The 20,962-nt window shown below is 40.8% G+C and overlaps 1 protein-coding gene across 2 annotated transcripts in view; it reads left to right on the top strand.

Moving 5' to 3' along the window:
* The window catches only part of sash1b (SAM and SH3 domain containing 1b), a 58,407-nt gene that overhangs the window by 24,879 nt on the left and 12,566 nt on the right, over positions 1-20,962 (top strand). Inside the window, exons 1-7 of one of the 2 annotated variants that reach the window (XM_078289431.1) lie at positions 12,593-12,694; positions 15,501-15,629; positions 16,495-16,545; positions 17,159-17,208; positions 19,553-19,593; positions 20,059-20,145; positions 20,481-20,593. In XM_078289431.1, the coding sequence (XP_078145557.1) occupies positions 15,585-15,629; positions 16,495-16,545; positions 17,159-17,208; positions 19,553-19,593; positions 20,059-20,145; positions 20,481-20,593 (387 nt within the window). In that variant the 5' untranslated portion in view covers positions 12,593-12,694; positions 15,501-15,584. Of the gene's footprint in view, positions 1-12,592; positions 12,695-15,500; positions 15,630-16,494; positions 16,546-17,158; positions 17,209-19,552; positions 19,594-20,058; positions 20,146-20,480; positions 20,594-20,962 lie in introns of those variants that run through there. The other variant, XM_071896258.2, reaches the window with a different exon arrangement.

Genomic DNA, 20,962 nt, shown 5'->3' with positions numbered 1-20,962 from the left:
TTTGAAAGTTGGAGCTGTCTCTTCCCTTGTTCTCTTCTCCATGTGAGTGCACTTGGAGGATTTCAGTTATTCTGCTCTGACCTCCAGTTTGTTAATGCCTACAGCCGATTTATTCTCTCCTCGCTTCAAGTATATGATTAAGTGTGCCTTACCCTATTCAAAGATAATCACTACTTAAAAGACCTCCCGGAAACACCGGAGCTTAGAAACCCCCCTTATGGAGTTTCCGTATATGTGTATAGCGCTATAACTTATCTGAGAGTGACTCCCTCAATTTTTCCTTTCAAAAGGAAATCAGTTTAGATGAGATCATGAAGGATTCTTAGGAGGAGCATAGATTTCTTTCCAGTGGTCTTACCCCACCTCATAGGCAGGCCCCACAGCCCCTATAGGACTTGTAATTGTTCCTTTAGAACAATACACAGATCATCTAAACGATTACAATTATAAACTTCAAGAAATACTTCAATTCTCAATACAGGTTTGTGGATCCCGTCAGAGCGGAGAAACTACTCACCAGAGTTCCTCTAGACTCCTGTTGGGATCCTGTTCGTGACGCCAACTGATGAATAATTTGATAATAGAGACAAGCTCGCCGTCCTCTGATTCAGTGTTCTCTTTAATGATACATGCTGCATGGAGAGAAGTACATCATAGCAAAGGGAATGGTGCAGTTCTCTGACAAGGGTCAGACTAACCAGTCTTATATCTTCAAGGACAGCCACCTGCAAGCTCCCCCCCCCCCCAGTATCGTCTCATGATGGTGTTTGTACGGATTAGAGCTGCAACGATTAATCGATCAGTTGTCAACTACTCGGTTTGAGTAATTTTTAAAGAAAAATAAGTCAAAATTCTCTGATTCCAGCTTCTTAAATGTGAATATTTTCTGTTTTCTTTACTCCTCTATGACAGTAAACTGAATATCTTTGGGTTGTGGACAAAACAAGACATTTGAGGACGTCATCTTGGGCTTTGGGAAACACTGATCGACATTTTTCACCATTTTCTGACATTTTATAGACCAAACAACTAATCGATTAATCGAGAAAACAATTGACAGATTAATCGACAATGAAAATAATCGTTAGTTGCAGCCCTAGTACGGATGTTGTATAAGTGTGTCTAAGGAACAATAGCATCTTGTCTATGTATGACAGACAGTCCAGACACACAGTACATATTTTCTCTACAGTATCCATCGTTTATTTTAGTATTGAGTTTACTTAGTGGGAAAAAACTGCCAGTGGTGTGAGATAATTTCACTTGTTTACAATGTGAATAAACTTATTTCAACAACTTTCTTGAATCAAGTTACGTTATCTTGGTACATGTGGAGTGATCCACCTTGTCTCAAGATATTGTCACTTTTTCAAGAAAATTCACAAAACAGATGAAAATGCATTGGAAGCAAATTAAATGATCTCACACTACTGGCAGTGTTTTTTTTCCACTTGTTTAAAGAAAGGATTTTAAGGCTCAATACTAGAATAAATGAGTTGTTATGGTGGATATTTTTTGTAGACGCAATACTTTCCTAAATCTACTTGTTACGATGGATAGTTTTGCAGCGCAGTGTTTGTTTTAGACATTATTTTATACCAATTTTGCTTTTTACCTACAAACATCACTCAGAACGCCTGAGCGGAAATAATCAAGAAACCCCAGCTGTTCTCCAAATAATTTCCAATTTGTGGCCATCAGACCGGATCCTAATTTTGCCCTATTTACCCAGTTCTCCCACAGGACAGGGTCTGGACCATTGCCAGTGATGAAACTGTTTTAATGGATGTCCACTTAACAATTTTCATACAACTCTGTGACTGTGATGAGGTCTGAGTTATATTGTGTCCATGAATATAACATCATCCCCAAACTGCTGTTCTAACAATGGGCAGGATGGTTTCCAGTGCCTGTAGATCCCACATTACCTCCAGTAATCTCACACAGCACAGTGAGTCTGATGGTGCGTCTCCCTGTGAGACGATCACCGACAGTTCAACTGCTAAAATCAGTTCTGCGCCGGGTAACTTTGATGTTAACGTCTGAGTGACATCTGCGGTACTCACCTTGAGTGTATGATCTAATGATGCCCAGGGTACAGTGTGTACTGCGGAGTGCAGAGCTATTTTCAGCATCGCTGGCAAATAGCGAAAGCATCTGTTTCAGTGCCAGCCGTGCTTGCCAAATTTCACCGACCGTGGAAAATCCAGTATGAGCTCAATAGTCCGGAGTCATGTATTTGAGAATTTGCCAAATCTTTGATGTCTTGTTTTCACGGAGGGAAATGTGCCTTGAAGCACGTGTTCTGTGTATATCTTCTGTCCCTGGAAGTAGAGTGCATTACAACAAAAAATAAGAAAAAAAGACAGTTGACTTTTGACTATTTTCATTTCCAAATCACAAGAGTGTGCAATTTTTCTCAAAGAGGGGAAGACATTGAAGTGATGTTGAACTTTGGTAGCACCTTAGGTTGTGTAGCTTCCTGGACATGATATAACCCCAAAGTCTTCTGATGATTTTTTTGGTTTTTTTAAGTGAATCACTTTCTTTATGTTATTAAATCTTGTGTAACTCTGAAATTCTTCTGACTGGATTTTGATGTTACACTTGTTGGTTTAATAACATAAAGAAAGCGAATCACTTAAAAAAAATCAGCAGAATGACTAGTTGTTTTTTTATATATATCGTCTATAATATAATCTGCTTCGTTTGCGTCCGTTTATGTGCTAGAAGTGTGATTTTCAGACCTGTTGCAACATATAATGACAGTGAATGGAGAGAGAAAAAAACGCAATTCTCCAATCGTCTCTACCGGAGCAACTATTGTGCAGCCCTACAGTTCCAATACGTCCTTTCCTACGTCTCTGTATGTGCTGCAGACTGTCTGCTTTGAATTCCAGTCACTTAACACCTTTCAAGTAGATAACTGACATTTTAACACAAATGATGGCTCCCAGCATGTTGATCAAGTAGGATTTCCCATACTGCAGAGGGAAAATGTGTGTTTGGTGTCTGCTAGTCGATCTCCTCGTACTCCTGATGACTGTTGTTTTCATATTCACTCTCTACCCGTTTGTACAAAGGCAGCATAAACCGGAGGATGTGGGTGTTCTGGTGATAGCGGCGATAGGGAGGCAATAAGGAAATGCAGAATGTGCATTTCTGTGAGGAACGACGGGAAGCTTTATGACAGGTATTGTATCTGCAGGATGGACACGGAAAATAAATGTTTCTCCTGTGACCGCTGCACTGCTATAACTTACGTGGGCAGTCCACCTTTAAACGGGTTTCATTAATTTTCATTTTGTACAGTAATGAGAAGACCCGTACAGAAAGTTAATAATCTGGCAGTTATTTGGAAAGCAATATCCCTAATATACTGTGTTCCAATATATTCTAAAAGCATATACTAATAATCAGTATTCTTTCAGTATTTTTGATAAATATGCACAAGTTTATATTTGCTGAACAGATATATCTAAGAAATATATTGGTGCGAGTATTACTTAAACATGCTTTTTTTCCTTAATATATTCATCAAACTAATATATTTAGTAACATGTACACATATGCCATAAATATTACATATTCCAAAGCTGAATACTGCATGTGGAATATTTTTGAAAATACATATGAGCATATTTTGTTTCCATATGGGGAGACAGAAGTGTGACAGCATGCTAACATGAGCAGGATCCAAACCCTCGCAGTCAGAGCGCAGGGACAGTTTCAGAGATAAATAAACCGGCCGACTGACTCTCTTTATGTTTAATTACACTGCCAAGCCGCTGGTCTCTGAGTCCGCACTGAAACAAGGATGTTGTCTATCTGACAGCTAGTTGTGAAATGCGTTTCAAAATATATCACCAGCTTTAACAAAATTATTAACAGCACAATTAAAGAAGTTATGGTACTATCCCAGCTATCAAAGGGATGCTGAACTAAAAAATAGTTAGCAGACTCTCAGCTGATACCAACCAGACGGCCGTCTTCCTATAATTCAGCCTTCAGCTACAAGACTTATCGCTGTTACCTCACCTCTAGGCTGCTATTCTCACATATGTGGTGTCATGCTTATAAGAAGAGGTTTGACTGACAATAATTAGTACAGTACAGTCTGTTGGTAAACTTAAGTGATGAGGACATACTAGATACCATCACTCAGCATAGTGTATGCTAAAGTGTTAGCATGGAGCATCCGAACGAACGATCCACGGGGAAACATGGATGATTTTGGTGTTTATGTTCTCATCACTTAAACCTGCAATAAGCGATATCAGACCGTATAACCAATCCTGAAACTAATGTGCGCTATGTGGAGATTTCATTGAGACATAATGATATAAAAACCAATGTCCACATACGTGTTTTCACCTCTTTTCTAAAGCTTGTTGTCAAATTCCGCTCCAGAACGAAGCTCCTCCCGTTCCTTTCAGTAGCTTTCCAAAAAAATGTTTTACCTAGTTTACCTCCCTCGCTGTTTAAAAGCGGTGCTCACCCCCTCCCCGTTCCTTTCTCATAATGGCGGAATCAATAAACTTGGTAAACTAGTAAACTTAGTTGACCTATGGGACAATCCCAGAAATGTGGTGTATTCCTTTAAGGCAACGATACACTGGAGCGTTTCTGAGGCAATAGAAGACGAGCAATTTTGCCAATAACTATGACCAACAGTACTTTATTGCTATACTCTTATTCCTTACACCCTGCTTCACTATCCACATTGATTTTATTCCCCTTGCCCTGCTGAAGGCAATATTGCCCATCCTTATGGCCTCTAAAAGTTTTATCACCCTTTAGCTCTCGTCCTTGTTAGTGCCACGTCCCGTCTCTCCCTCACCTTCTCATGGCCCCGATTTCACCTGTGGGGGAGAAAGGCCCTGCAGCAAACCACAAACTACCCCAATATATGAGTCACCTTTTTTATTATGTGCATTAAATATCCGAATGCAGGGTCTTAATTTAGATCCTCCGTGTACGAGATTTATAATGACATACAGTACATTATAATGTCTCTTTTTATGCGTCCTTGAAGCAAACGGATCCATCCCACTTTAGTCCGAAGTGGCGGACAGATTCAGTGACGGGTTTGAAGAAATGATGGAGAAAAGACATTAGAGAGAGAGAAAGAAAGAGCAGAAAGTGGGACAAAATAGATGCAAAGAAAACCAAGGCTTCTACACAAGGAGGGCTCAAAAGAGAGAGTGAGAAAGCGGTGAAATAAGACAGCGACTGCACATGAAGACAAACAGGCTGGACTGAGGCGACAGAGATTTTCAATCAAGGAAACATTGAAAATTCACAGGGTGCTGAGAGGGAGAGGATCCAATTTGGAGGAGCTTTTCCACCAGAAACAGAGAGAAGGGACTTTCAGCTGAGTCCAATACCAAAATGCTGCGACCTAAAAGGAAATGGAACCGACTAAATGAAAACAGGCCGCCAATTCTTTCCACATAATTAAAGGGAGAATATTTAGTGAAGTTTCTCATGGTGATCAGGGTTTCCATTAGTAGTATTAGTGCATGTCAGTTGAAAAATATCTAAAAGGTTTTTACTCTTCCAAAATACAAAACTGTATGGACACCAGGGTGAGTTAATGTAGCATTTTTGAGTTTAATTGTGCTTCTAATCTTTCATTGTCCCCCAAATATCGATCATGAAACTTGATATGAAGTGCTTTTCATCAGTTCTTTTATTAGTCCTTGGGGAAGACTCTCTTAACTGTTGCCTGCCACTTGCTTTAACTTAAGAGCCGCAGCATGTAGTGTGTGTGTGTGTGTGTGTGTGTGTATGGTGTGGAAACTCATATGCTGCAAGGAGACGGTTTATAATGCATGACTCTAATTATTGAATTTTTCATTCGCGAGTCCTTATGCTTGACTTAATACGGTTTAAGCATTCTGCATTATTAAAGTTCGGGTGATATTTTTACAACATGGCCTCTAAGATCTTGTAAATGCACCTTCAAGAAAATGGTTCAACTTCCTCTGTTTAACGGTCATCTTTTCACAGCTTTGAAAGCAACAGTAACTGTATTCTGTGAGGGAGGAGGCTGTGCAGTGCAGTAACTGACAGCGAATATACTGTAAAATGTAATTGTTAATTACAGTTTATTAATTCTTACGAGTAAATATGGCAATGCTGGCAAAATACGAATCTAGAGAATTGCCAACTTTACTGACAGCAAACTTCAAATTCAAATAATTATCTTTTTACACCAGCTGTCTGAAACTTGATTGCCATAAATCATTTTAGATCAGACTACAGAACACAATGTCAGCTTTACCCTTTTTTGTTGACCTCATTGTAAGCAAATTACCTCAAGTGAAAACATATTTAATTTTACTTTACTCTTGAACAGTAGAAGACATATTTTACTGTGACAACACTTATACACCGATAGCAGAATGCACAATTACAACACTTCATTGCACTTCATTGTACTTTACTGCTGAATCTTATTTCTAAACCACGTGAAACTTTAACAAGGCCCACTGATTGGGAAATGTGGCTTTGAGGGTGTTTAAAATGTGACACTTGGCCAGATGCCGGCCTCATGAAAGAGCCAGATATCGACCAAGACAAAAATCAATCCCAAACGAGTGATGATGCATATTTAATCACCATGTCAGGTTTTAATGACTTTTGGACCGATGTGTCATCGGAAAATGATCTTTTCCCTAATGCCATTCATTTCAAGAGCCAAAACACTGAGGGCTTTTAGAATGTAGTAAACAGAATCTAAAATTGCAACAGAATGAATTATACATGAGGATTGTAGCTCAATTCCCCAGTGAAGTGCGGTGGGAGTGTTGGTTGTTTTGAGCCTCGAGAAATCAAGGTTTAATAGCTTCACTACTGTAAACAGATCAAGAGTCTCATCTGCCAAAGAAGAGGAGGAGATGTCAAACACTGAAAGCGAGGCCTGTCGTGGATGTTACACCGTTTCAGAACCAGTTTAAGGATTCTCATGCAATTCTTATGATGTCAGAGCATGCTCGGCTAGCGGCGGTTAGCAGCCATTAATGGATGTGGCGCTGGTAAGGTGGATGTCCTTGGGATGACAGAGGAGGAGATGCAACATCTAAGAGTCTAGTGGAGGAGGCAAATCGAGTCGGACAGGAGATGTTGTCGTCAGCTCTGTTGGGACGTCTATCGGAGCTCGCGGTTGTCAAAAGAGCCAAGTGTAATCAGTGAGCGGGGTCTGCAGAACATTTGAAGTACATCGCTGCAGTGTTAAGACGCCGCTCTCCGAGAAATGGATCTCCCAGAGGGCCGAGCCAACTGTCCTTCATCTACAAAGAGAGAGGGGGGAGAAGTCTGGCAGAGATCCAGGCTCTCCGACTAAACAACAGGTTATGACTGACGATGGAAGGTTAATTTAATAGTTAGTAGTTAGGGCTGAACGATATGGACAAAAAGTCTAATTGTAATTATTTGACAAATATTGAAGTTTTTCTAGTCATACATTTTTTTTAGAACTTTAAAATTGTTTAAAGAAAAGTGATTTTGTTTAAAAAGTAGATTTCAGTGTGCAGGATTTCCTGAGTTTGAGTCTGATGAAAGGTTTTCACCAATATTGTACTTGATTCATGGACCAGAGATTACCAGAAATCCATTTTGGACGCCCCTCTCTCTCAAGCAATTAATTGCAGCCTCTGCGATTTGGAAATTGCAGAAGTTCATTGCGATTTTGTTTTTTCTTTCAATTAATTGTTCAGCCCTATTCGTGAGATAGATATGTCTCAATAAGATCTTGATACTGTAATTCTCATAGTATAATAATAGATTTGGTTGTGGCAGTGCAGGTGTAGCTAAATTCCCTGTTTCTGGATTAGGATCCAATCTTCTCTCTGGTGTCTCATCTACTCTGTTTCCCTCTCAGCTTTCCCATTGTCTCAATGAAAAACAAATACTGAGACGAGTGAACTACCCACTCCATATACGTGAGACTCCATAATGGGCTTCCTTACATTAGTCACTTCATAGGGCATAGGTTTAGTCTTTTTTTTCTCCATCACATCGCAAAGGGCTGTGCTGCTTTTTCACATCAGTAAAACACAGGAATTTCTTTGCTTTGCATGTTTTTCCCGTGTAAAGTTTCAAAAGGAGGAATGTCCAGAGGGTATTTCCTTTCCTGATTGGATCAAATCCGCTATTTTTTTCACACCATGTTAGAATGACCTCATTCTGGGGGCCCCCGTATTCTTCCACTGCATGATTGACAGCTGCCCTTGGCCCCTGCGCTGCGTCTCACAGGGGATCTGTGGATGTCGTGGTCTTGCGGAGGCTGAGCTGCTGCACTGATAATGCAGCCGGAGACGGCGCGAGCTGGCAGCCGTGTCTCAGGGGATCGCGGCGCAGTCACACAAGGGTAATTACCAGAGCAGGGGGGTGGGGGGTAGGGGGGCAGATGAAATGATTTCAGCACCTCTGAATTAAACATGCTCCAAGGAATAGGAACAATCCACAGGCTGACTCACTGAAACACAGAACCATCCACAGGGCTCTTTACAATAAAGTACATAGTATTTCCAGGTGTGAATTTTGCAGAATTTTAAAGGGGAAGGTCTCCATATTTGATTTCAGCACCACTGAATTAAACATGCTCCAAGGGATAGGAACAATCCACAAGCCGCCTCGATACAAACGCATAACCACCCGCAGGGTTTTTAATACACGGTAGTATTTCCATGCGTGAATTTAGCTGAATTTTAAAGGGGATGTCTCTCTTATTTGATTTCAGCACCATTGAATTAAACATGCTCCAAGGAGTAGGGACAATCCAGAGGCTGCTTCAACACCAGAGCAGTTCACAGGCTTCTTCTTTACAATGACGGATCATACATATTGTTTCCATTCGTGAATTTCTGCTGCATCTTATAGTGGAGGTCTTTTTGAAGATCTCCGAGGGGTTTTCTGCGTCTGTGTTAAGCTAATGTTTCAAATCCCCCATCAGATTTGCAAGATTTGCAAGATTTGCTGCTTTGGACAAAAGGTTTCCTCTCTGCCTCCTCTTTACCCTCTTAATCTTCTTTGGAGCTTCACTCAGGTCCTGTTTTTTAATCCGGACCCCTGGCTGGTTTCCCTTAGTGGCGACGTCATTTTTGTTTTACTGCATGCCAACAGACAGCAATGATCTTATTTTTAAGTTGCTTTTTGGAAGTGGGTCCTGTTTTATTGTATGTCTTTTTAAAGAAGTCACCATCCACTAATGGATCTGGGTGGGTGTTTTTAACTGCCAGTATGACAAAAACCAGTTTGCAATCATTTCTGTTCTGTCTATCCAATATTCAGTATGAGATGATGAGAAATCTTTTGTCTGTCAGCAGTGAGAGTTATTTGCTCAGTGACTGAAGGGATGAGAAGTGGGAGCAGAGTGGCCGTACTGCAGGCCTTGCTAATGCAACTCAAACAAGGCCAGGTATTTGATATGCAGCCGGTGTATCTGTGACTGGCGGCATGCATGTCACAGTGCGACCCCTCTCATCAAACCCTCATTTGGGACTTGTCAAAATCCACTTAGCACTCAGACATGAATGCTTAAGCTCTTCCAGTGATCCTCCTTGGGGGGCCGAGCAGGGCTGTCGATCGAGCCCGGCCTCTGGGGAGACACACACACACACACACACACACACACACACACACTGGATGGCTTCATAATGCTAATACATAATTATTCTAAATGCTGCATTTTACCATTTGTTATATGTTGGGGTCTCAACACACAACTCGGATAAATCTGTTTGCGATTAAAGATAGAGCTGGGTATAAATCAGCAATACCTACTGTATTTGTACCATACTGATGTTTGGTATCTATTTTATGGCATTAAAAAGTATGAAAACACTTTAAAATGTTGGATTTTTACAGTGGAATCTAAAGTTTTCAAGCCATGTTTTGAGGAAATAGACTTGTTAGAAGAGCAGTTCACATGGTTCTCTGTGGGTTGAGAAAATGTTATGACCCCTGGGCTTAAGAAACCATTTCATTTCAAAACCCCGTTGGATACGTTCAAAAATACTTGATGGTCAAGCTAAAAAAAAAACAAGGCTGCTTTTCTTAGTTTCTGAAAAGGTCACATTGTGGAGATATGTGGTTTTCACCCAACAGCGATGATTATAGAGATGTTACGCAGAAAATAATTCACTTTACTGCATGGGAACATGTGCTTTCATTCAACTAAGACGGTTGTCACAAAAAGCCGGGCATCAAATTCGAAGTATCTGCACCTCTATCAAAATTTTTCCATACGGAGGCCAGTGATCAGAAGGACGAGCCTCTCCACACACACATCAACTGTCTCTCACTCTACTTCAAGGTAGAGCGATCTCCCAGGGGGTCAAAGCTCAGACGAGTGCTCCGGCACTCCGGCTCGGCACAGACCAAATCAGGAGAGTTGACGGTGATATGAAAGGATCTGGCTGACAGACAGAGGAGCGGCGTCCATCCTCGCCCCTGTGCACCGAGGTGACGAGCCGCCCGCCGCTGTGCAGCCAGGCGGAAAACTGCCCTTTCTGGCATCGCCCGCCTCAGCCCTTGGCACCTTGTGTGCGGAGCGAAGCCCCTCCGCCCACCGGGCTCCACCGACTGCCACCGATCTAATGCTGGTATTGTTGCCTCCTGCCGCCTCTCGCTGCTCTGGAGTCTGCGGTTTGATGGCTGAAGGTGGAGATTAGACACAGTTGGGTCACGATCAGACAAAGATGCAAAGGATTTCGCCACCCGTAATCTCGCCGATTGATACCACAGGCAAAGAAGGAGGTCACCACCCCCTAATGCCTTAAGGATGTGTAAAGATGCGTTTGTTGTTGATGTGTAGACAGAGGATGGCACTGAGCAGAGGTGGAGCTTCTGGATCTGCTTATACTTCTACTGCATGATTCTGTTGCATGTTAAATAGAGTACACCCATATTATTCACTGAGAATAATTGGACATTAAATTTCATCTTCCTTTTTCTACAGTTTCATTTGACAGGAAAGATTTAGTTCCCACTGATTTTTCTTCATTTTCTTGGAGATGGCACTGTGGAAATTTCATTATTCTTAACATATATATAATTTAAAATACACAAAGGTTCATAGCACCATCAGCCTGACCATCCTCACCCTCAGTCTCATCATTAGCACACCAGTAAATGACAGAAGCATATTATTGTACAGTAACTATTTGCTGCCATCTGCTGGTGCACAGTCTGCCAGTGTTGAGCTGAGAAATTAGGGGGAAAAAAAGTTGCATGTTCAGCGTTTAGACATATTTATATTTATGTTATGTTTTCTGTGTTGGCCTGTTTGCCTTGTAAGATCATTCTTAAGGCATTGCTTCTCTATAAGATAGTACACAGTGGAAAAGGACAGGACAGATGGCAGCAGGAGGGCTGGTTATGAGTCAAACCTGCCATGTTGCCACAGTGTGCCTGCTTAGCCACCAACACACTCTGATGTGGGCCTGGTTTTATTTGCATCATAAATACAATGCACAGGATCAGCAGACAACATGCCAAGTTATCCCTTCTCTCTCCCTCATTCACTCAGTCATTCATTAATAAAGGGTTTGACCGATATGGTTTTTTTTTAAGGCTGATACTGATGCCGATATTTTTGTACTGAAGCTGCCGGTAGGTGATATTTTGTGCCGATATTCAAAATCTTTGAATGTGACCATTTTTATACCAAAAATGACAAGGAAGGCAGTGTTTTCCCCAGGATCGGATTCTTGTCAGGGTGGAAAAGCCTCTGAAACAGCATTTAGACCATCATGGGACACTAAAACTATGAAACCATGAAATTCTTTTAGTTGGTCTAAAAGCAGTTAGTCTTTAAAGCCGGGTGACCCACTACACCTATTCAGTGGTTGGGGAAACTTTACATTAGGCCTTTAGATGAAGAATTAATTCACAAAAAAACCCATTATTCAGCATGTAAACAAATAAAATGTGCAAAGAAAATAAAATTTCATTACAGGTTATACAGACAGTTTCAAGATTCAAGAGATTCAAGAAAACTTTATTGTCCATTAGTGCAGGCAATAATGGAAATTTGTCTTTCGCTGGTGCATAGCTCACTTAGAGATACAATACAGTGCATATAGGAACATAAGTGCACATAAAAAGACAACACAGTACATGTAGTAAAATCTCATGCAGTTAAAAAGTTGACCAGTGGCAGTTAAAAATTAAATACTAAATATAAGGTGCTGTATGCAAGATATAAAGTTTTTATGTAGCTGTGGTCAAGAAGGAACTTCCATCACATCAGCGGGGGACGACATACGATATTTCATAAAAGTCCATTATTGGCTCGATATATCGGTCTAACGCTGCTGCAGACACACACATGCAGGCACATACACACACACACACACACACTCTCTCACACGCTAAAACTCAGCAGAGGTGGTGGTTTATTTGAACATGTGAGTCAGCCAGTCCCTGTGGGCCGCAGCTGGAGAGAGCAGAGCGCCCCACCCAGCAGCTCCAGCGTCATATGTGGTTCCCCCCTCCACACACACACACACACACACACACACACACCCACGACTAACTCCCTCTGATTTATGCGTGCCGGACACCCCTCCCCTTGACTTCAGGATGTATTGTCCTCCATTCACTGAACTGAGTTAAGTTTCAAAACGTCCAGCAGTGGAGTTGAAGTGCTGGGTAGCTACTGTTGGCAGCCAGATGCCTGTTTGTGGTGAGTGTATTTTTGTGTTGCACGGGAATGCGGACCAACTGTTATGGCTGGTATTTTTATGTAGATTCACTGGGACTAAAACGTTTAATTTATACAGCCTCGTTTCAGATGATAACCTACACCGTGTGTTTTACACTTTCACTTTAGTGTTTAATTGCTGTTTATTTTTTTGTGGCTTGATGAAGAGATTCAGTTCAGTAGAAGTAGTTGAAACAAGTCAGTGCTTGTTCTCACATGATCTTTTGAAACAGCAGTCAGTAGTCTTGTTTAAAGACAGCTACAGTACTCATTCATGGCACTGCCAGTGATGTTGTCAACATGCGTCTTACTCTGCTGAGCTGAAGTCTCATATTGACGAATTCCTTTGAAATTAGGCAGTCGGGTGATCGCCAGATGAATGACAAGGCTTTAGCAGACACGTGTGTTTGATGAAGCTTATTAGAGTGATTTATTCCATAACTTGAGAAATGTCTGTTTGAATTAGAGAGAATGTGAGCATGCAGACATTTCAGTTGATCTGTGTTAGAGAGTCTGTCTGGAGTCGTCGCAGCTCTGCTACATCAGGCCAGATGTGGTATTCTCCATAACATACTTCCTTACAGAACTGGGTCAAATGCTATTTGCAAATATTTCTCAATGTTTGTTTTAATCTACTTGGAGCACCAGATGGGTGGAGTTTACCCCATCAGGACATTTTGTATCAGATAAGTTGTCAATCATAGAAAATTATGCTAAACTGACTTTTGAATTGTGTAAACTTTTTGACGCTCTTTGTGTTGACCTGTGAAGCAAAAACTACCCACACTATCTTGATCACACTACAAATTGTTTGCTAATACTTTCTGACCCAGGTCTGGTTTCCTAAATGGCCGAGACGAGGCAGAGGAACTGTAAAAACACTCATTAGACCCTCGGGGCCCCGGGGGCACGTGGATCTTTTGTCTGCCTCTGAGATGCTCGACTCCCAAGAAATGCGACACCACACTCTCCTTTTCAAGCCTCTGTGGTTGATGTCTCATGCTGCAGTTTTTGGCTTGGAGACCATTAATTTGGAGATAGAAGAAAATATAAAGCACACTGGAATGTTTTCCCAAAAGTCCCATTTAAAAGTATTTCCTGCATGAAAATGGAAGTCATATTGTTTAGTCGCTTTCCAGTTCAGGCCGGCCTGTTTCCGTACAGTGAAGCCCTGTTTACTGTTGTGTATAACGGGGATGTATACACGCACCATGCCTAATAAGCACTCAGGGCGATGCAATATCATGTGGCTGCATCACAATAGGCTGTTTATGTGAATCAGTGGCAGTCTGGAGCAGAAGAGTGGCTGCTGCCAGGCACAGCGCAGCGCTTCTCAGCCAGCCTCAACCTCATTTCTTCACTGGATGAAAAGCAGCCAGATTTTCAGGCCGTATTCGACCCCGGGGCATGTCATTTAGCAAATGAATGGCCCTCTTTTCTGGACAGTTGAGCCAGTCACAGTCCATCATACCACGAGACAAGTGAGCCCACAGTATTACTTTTCACAGCGGAGGACTGTTTTGAGCAGGCACATTTGCATACCTTCAGGGAATGGCATGAGCAAAGCATAATAATAATAATAATTATGTGTGGTACAGTTTATGGACATGCTGGATCCCTATTATTGAAAGATCAGACACAGTTAGGTAAGAGACAGCTTGTGTTTGTCTGTCCAGGCTCAGCTCATGATAATGCAGGATAAGGCACTTCATTTATTTGTATTATCCACAATATGTTCTTTTGTTGTATTATCTTCAATACTCTGTATCCCTTTCTCCACTGTAGCAGTGACACAGTTTCCCCACAGGGTTCAGTAAAGTTTCATCTCATCTAACTCTAGATAATCTGTAGCAAGTCACATCATGTGTTGTTATTTAACTCACAGACTTAAAGAAAGGCTCACATGATGCTCTGCAGTAGCTGCTTGATTGCAGTGTTCATTAATGTAGATGAGTGCAGGAATATGCGTTTCTTCAAAAAAAACAAAAAAGAAAGAGATTTATGGATTACGTAAATTGATATTATTTGGCAGAATTTATGTCTCCATTTCCCATCGAACTAAATTTACACACCTGGGGAATAAATGCTAATATTTGTTAAAATATTTGAGATATTTATTTATGTGAGCTTGAGACATTTAAACAGCCTCAAACAGGGTCAAATCTCTTCAAATCGGTCATATTCATAGTAAAAAAAAAAATTCTGTCACTGTTTTGTCCTGGCCTGGATCTTTATGTGTGTATTTTGGTCTCAAAGGTCACCAGGTCATAAAAATCAGAAATGATGTATCACTTATTTGTCTTCTTCCCACATGGCGAGGGGCTCGTAACTTCAGGTAGCACAATGGTAGGAAACCGAGAGGAGTTTTTGCTGTGTGTGTCGGGACAGAGACGCATCTGACCGAGTGACTCTGGTGCTCGTGATTTACGGTCGACCGAGCCGCGGCCTCTCAAGTCGACTCCTGATGACTGTTGTGAACCGAGCGAGAGGCGTAGCTGCGTCACACGGCCGGGAGGGGGGTGGGGGGGGTCACATCTGAGTGGGAAGGGTCGCTGGGCAGGAAGACGACAAGCTGGTGAAGAGGGACAGTAGCAATATCACAGCTCACACACACTCTCCTGGGTCTTTATCTCTGTGTTTCCTGGTGTGCTGGTGGCTTGAAACAATGGTTGGTCAGTGTTTACTGTGCTTTCCTGCTGTTTGGGATCTTGTTCAGCCTCCGCAGGGTGTCGTTTTTCCTTTTCTACCTTATATATATATGTTTGAATCCCCTCCTCGTCTCTTTCAGGATGGCTCGGTGGGGAACCTTGATGACCTGGCTGAGGAGTACTCGCAGTATTACGGCACCTCTCTCAGTGACGTGTGTGAAAGGATGGAGGAGCTACGCAAACGCAAAGTAGTACAAGAAGCAGAGATGGTAAATAACTTTGTATACAGTGTCGTGTTCAGCTGAGAATTAAGTCGCAGGTGTTAACTCTTTTCAGTCTTTTTCTAGTCAGTTGAGATCTTGGTTCACTAATAATCACACATGGCAGCACTAAATTAGGGCTTTTTCTGCTGCCATCTTGCCAATTTAACACTTTTAACTTGTCTGTCTAAGAGTGAGCATAACTGTATGCTTATGTGCTATCTGCTGAAGTCCTGTCCTCCTGTCACCGATACTCTGCTGCCTGTCATCTTATGTATCCGTCTTAATGCTGTCCTCTAGTTGTGGTTTGAATATTTGCTTTTAATTCTAGGTAGCCATTAATGACATCTGGCTAGGGACTACATGAAAACTAGCCTTTTTTGGCTAACTCTTGTTGTTATGTCATGTAGCAGACGCTTTTCTTTTTTTTTTTAAGTACATTTTGTCAACAGCAGTCAAACAGACCGTATATCACAGTCTTCATCAGCTAAGCCTTCAATAGGAATAAGTAGCATGCCACACTTTCATAAATGTTTACCGAAATTTTAATTACTGTCTATTGTCCCTGTCAAATAAACTAAAAAAAAACAACTAAAACTAAAAAAATAAGTAAAATCTAAATGCTTGTTCTAAATCTAAATCAATTCATCACTGAATCAAATTAAATCTAGATATATTTACATTTATGAAATTCAGTTGCGTTTAAACACCTGTGTTAGTACTATGGCAGTCGCTTAAATCGTAAACACACACTGTTCACCAGTGTTATTGCGAAGCGTGGGTTGGCCATTCAGTCAACTGAATATTATTTCTATTTCAGCGCTATGATGACACTATAATTTACTCCTCCACTTCCCCTGCCTGTGTGTTTCAGGGAAAGGTTGACTCAGTGGCCACATCACTGCAGCTCCGCTCTCAGATCCAGGTGAGTGTCCGGCTCTGCCTGCGTCAGGCCCTGGTCAGGCCCTGGTCAGGGCCTGGTCAGGGCCTGGTCAGGCCCCAGGAGGAGCTGCTTCCTGCTCTGCGTCACCAGAGAGGCCGATGAGATGCAGAGGAATTGCCTTGTCATGATTATCTCAAGGAAAACTGAAATACCAGACTGCAAAGTCACGTTTCGCTGACTGTGATAGAGAGAGATGCCCATGAGATTGTCCTCAAATATTAGGAAGTACATCCTAAAGGATTGTGAAATGTGACATGTGGGATGTGCAGGACTTTCTGCCAAAGAGATACAAATGAAGAGTTCTATTCCAAAATGCTATCAATTTTCTAACAAAATCATTACCTGAAATTCATCTTTCATTATCTCTAAAATAAAGATGATTCACTCTATATAAACCAGTTGATCAACTACTTAATACACCTGCTATCCTTTAGAAAGCACCATAATTTGATTTTTGCTATAAATAAGCAAGAGTATCTTGGTATCTCATTTTGAAACGAAACTCTTCACATTTTGAGATGCAAACCTCCAAAAACAGTTTTCTAAATTGGAGACTTGCTTCTGTATTCCCGCCTGACTGGTTTCATCTCCTCAGGAATCCCTGGGACTCAGCAGCACCACGTCCACTCCAGAGACCGAGAGAAGGTAAGACATCACCGTGACAGCTTCACACAGAGATAATTGATTTTTTTTTTTTAAACAGTGGGAAGTCCACTACCTTTAGTGTTTTTGTCTTTGTTCAGACAGCAGGAAGGCTCAAGAGTTGAACTGAGTAGGGAAGACGCAGGAGAGAAGCTTTTGACAGAATTTGCTTTTAGGAGAGGAGAAAATAAACACTGCACCATGTCCAGGCACAATAATAATAGTTTTATCATGCATCATATTTAGTATTTAAAATGAGTCGTATCTCTTTTGGAGGCAGAACTGAGATTCATTTATTACCTCCATGTCAGCATGTGGACACGTGCGCTTCCCCTGCTTCCCGGTGCCCCCTCCAGTCACATTTATGAAGCATTTCCCTGTAACCTCCACACTTCCTTCCTTCCCCCTATTGTTTCTATTGGATTTCGAAGATTAGTCATATTTTTGTCATTGGAAAGAGAAAGAGGGAATTTGGGGTTATGACTAATAACATAGCGACATATTGATTTGATTAGGCTTTTTAAGGAGACGGCACGCTCAAATTTGTTTTCCGACATCCATATTTGTGAGGATTTATCATTACAAACAGGCCTAATGAAGAACACAACTTCAGAATGACACAACAGCCAAATCTCCCTTCATAACTTGTATATGGGAACAGGATTCACAGGCGGTTTAGATCGCCCCCTACTGGGATAAACGCAGAATGAGGCCAGTGAGAGCTGATCGCTACTAACATCATCAACAAGTTGTCTTTGACCGATATCGACTTCTGAAGGCTGATACAGATATTTATAGACTTTAGCTGCCATTAGCTGATATTTTGTGCCAATATTCAATATGTTTAAATGTGTTTATAGTCTCTATTCTGTGTATTTTGTTGATGTTCCATTTGTTATCAATATTTAGTCTGTGTCCGGACCGTCCTGGAAGGGGAATCTCTCTCAGTTTCTTCAATTTTTTTTTTCCCCTAATAAGGTTTAAGGGTGTCGTTTTTCATTTATTGTGTGAAAATATGGGTGTGTGAAGCCCTTTGAGGCTGTAACCGGGATAAAGGGCTATACAAATCAATTTGACTTGACTTGGCTGTTTTCATGCCAAAATATTACAAATATTCATTGTTTCCCCCGGAATTTTTACTGTAAAATATGCAACAGGGGCGTCACACACACACCACAACCCTGAATATGATCTAGAGTCAGAATATCAGGTGCTCTGCTGGCTCTTATAAATGCTTGACCAAGCACAAGAATGAGCTGTTTTCACTGTGTGGTTTCACCTGCTGCATAGTCTGTAAGTCAGATTCAACCGATATGGGTTTTTTGAAGGTCGATACCGATATCTTTAGACTTAAGTTGCAGATTTTGTGCACAAGTATTCACTGTTTCCCCTTGAATTTTATTCTTGCAAGGGTGGAAAAGCCTCTGAAACTGCATTTAGACCATCATGGGACAGTAAAACTCCAGTCTAATAAAATTATTTTAGGGTTAGCAGCTCTTAAAGCAATGTGACCCATTGCACCTATTCAATGATAGGGGAAACTCTGGGATTCATCAGTGCCTCTAAATGAAGAATTAATTACAAAAAAAATACAGTAATTGAATATTTAAGTTAATAAATAAAACATGCACAAATGTGTATTTTCATTGTATGTTTTACAGATTTTTTTATGTAGCTGTTGTCAGGGAGGAACCTCTTAAAAAAAAAAAAAAAAAAAAAAAAAAAAAAAAAAAAAAAGGCCAATATCGACCTGATGTACTGTATCGGCAAACCAATATATCGGTCTAACTGTAGCAACAAGTGTCAGCTGATGGGAGAGAGAGAGAGAGACAGAGAGAGAGAGAGAGAGACAGGCAAACATACACACATAAACAAAGAGAGACAGAGAGATAGATTGACAGAGAGAGAGAAAGAAAGAGAGAGTGAAAGTGTGCGGGGAATGCAGGGGCCACGGTAGCGGCGGTGCTGCTGTAAAACCCCGGCTGGACGTCAGAAAGCCTCCATTGTTCCTGCGAGGGCCGGAGAGCGCTGACCTCTGTTCACCAGCCAAGAGCCGCCAGTCTGTTTCATCTGCTCTCAATACTTTGATTTGCCTTTTTACTATGAAGCTAGAGTCATGAGGGACAGAGCACTTTTGTGATTTTTTTACATTTTTTTTAATTGTAACTGGTGGAAGAAGGGAAGATAGAGGGACATGTTGAGGGAGATGGTGGGATAACAGGGAAAATGAAGAAAATAGCTTTGGAAAACAGGTACTGCACCGTCCAGGACGTGTTTTCTGTTTGAGTTCTGTTTTGTTTTTGTAATTTACAGTTCAAATGGAGTAAATATTATGTTTGAATTTTAGGTTCCCTGTGCACAAGTCCAGCTCTGATGATGGATCAGGGGGTAAGTTAAGGTTTTCTATAAATCTTCATTATCTAAATTTATAGTATACTTTATCGTAAATAGAATCAGACTGATGTATGTTGTATTATATGAGAATTAGCTCTTTTAAAGCAAATGAAACCTTAAGTAATGCAACTTTGAAAAGTGAATTGTTTTTGTTTATATCGGTAGTTGTTTGAAGTTACTGTAACTGTTTTGCCAGGTTTTAGTTAACCCAACTTCTCTCTTCTTTGAGAATAGCTATGACATTATGGAGTGAAATCCTTTAAAATACTAAATATAGCCTTTTCTGTAGTTGATGTTACTTTTTTTGTATTCTCTATTTCGAGAATAACCCAGAGGATAACATTATAGTTATTTGTTTACCTGTGATTTGGATATTTGTAATTGTGTGTAATTTTGAGGCCAGGGTGTTTTGCATTTTATTTTTTACTCTGCACTAAATTGAATTCAATATTTGTGTAGGAAAATGGGATGGAAAGAGAAAAAACAAGTCTTTTTGGCAGAATTTCCGAAAGTCACAGAAAGGAGTGATGCGGCAGACTTCAAAAGGTTTGTTGAGTCAAAGAGGCACAAAACACTGCTGTGCACAAAGAAATGCATCATGAACAACATATTTTAACTTAAAAAAAACCTATTTATTTATTTTATTTAAAATGTAAAAATTTGCACACTGCTGTGCACAAAGAAATGCATCATGAACAATATAAATACATAAGGATTACTCGTCAACATATTTTAACTTTTATTTATTTATTTTATTTAAAATGTAAAAATGATCTGGATGTTAAAAAAGCATTTTGAAAGCAAAGCTACCAGACTTCATCTTTGTTGTGTTTAGTCAGTTGGCACTTTGTATTTCTACATGTTTGTTTTTTTCCTAGCAGGTGATGATGTTGGTTTCGTGGCAAGTGAGATTACCATGAGTGATGAAGAGCGTATCCAGCTGATGATGATGGTGAAGGAGAATATGATCTCTGTAGAGGAAGCCCTGGCACGGGTATGATGTCACACATCCCAGAATCCTCCTCTCCACATACTGCTGCTGTCATGTGAAAGTTCCAGTTTCTGTGTTTTTCTCTTTCTGCTCAAACTTTGAGGCTCCTGTCTAGTAAAGGGACAAACTAACTAACTCACCCCAGGTGGCCACGTCGTTACCACTGATCTAACGGCCTAGCTGGACCAAAATTTCCAGTTATTGTAACCTGAATCGAAATTTTACCTGGTCCTTTGAACGCTGAGTATGTTTCCTCAAAGTAGGGTACATGAAACATGTTCAAAACCAATTATTCAGTTAAAAAATGCATGGTTTTCCATCAAAATAAGAGAAGGAAAAGTGAAGAGAAAAAGAAGAGAAATCAAATTTCAC

The sequence above is a fragment of the Centroberyx gerrardi genome, chromosome 17, assembly GCF_048128805.1.
Source record: "Centroberyx gerrardi isolate f3 chromosome 17, fCenGer3.hap1.cur.20231027, whole genome shotgun sequence".
Lineage (NCBI taxonomy): Eukaryota > Metazoa > Chordata > Actinopteri > Beryciformes > Berycidae > Centroberyx > Centroberyx gerrardi.
This window is presented reverse-complemented; position numbering and strand designations above follow the sequence as displayed.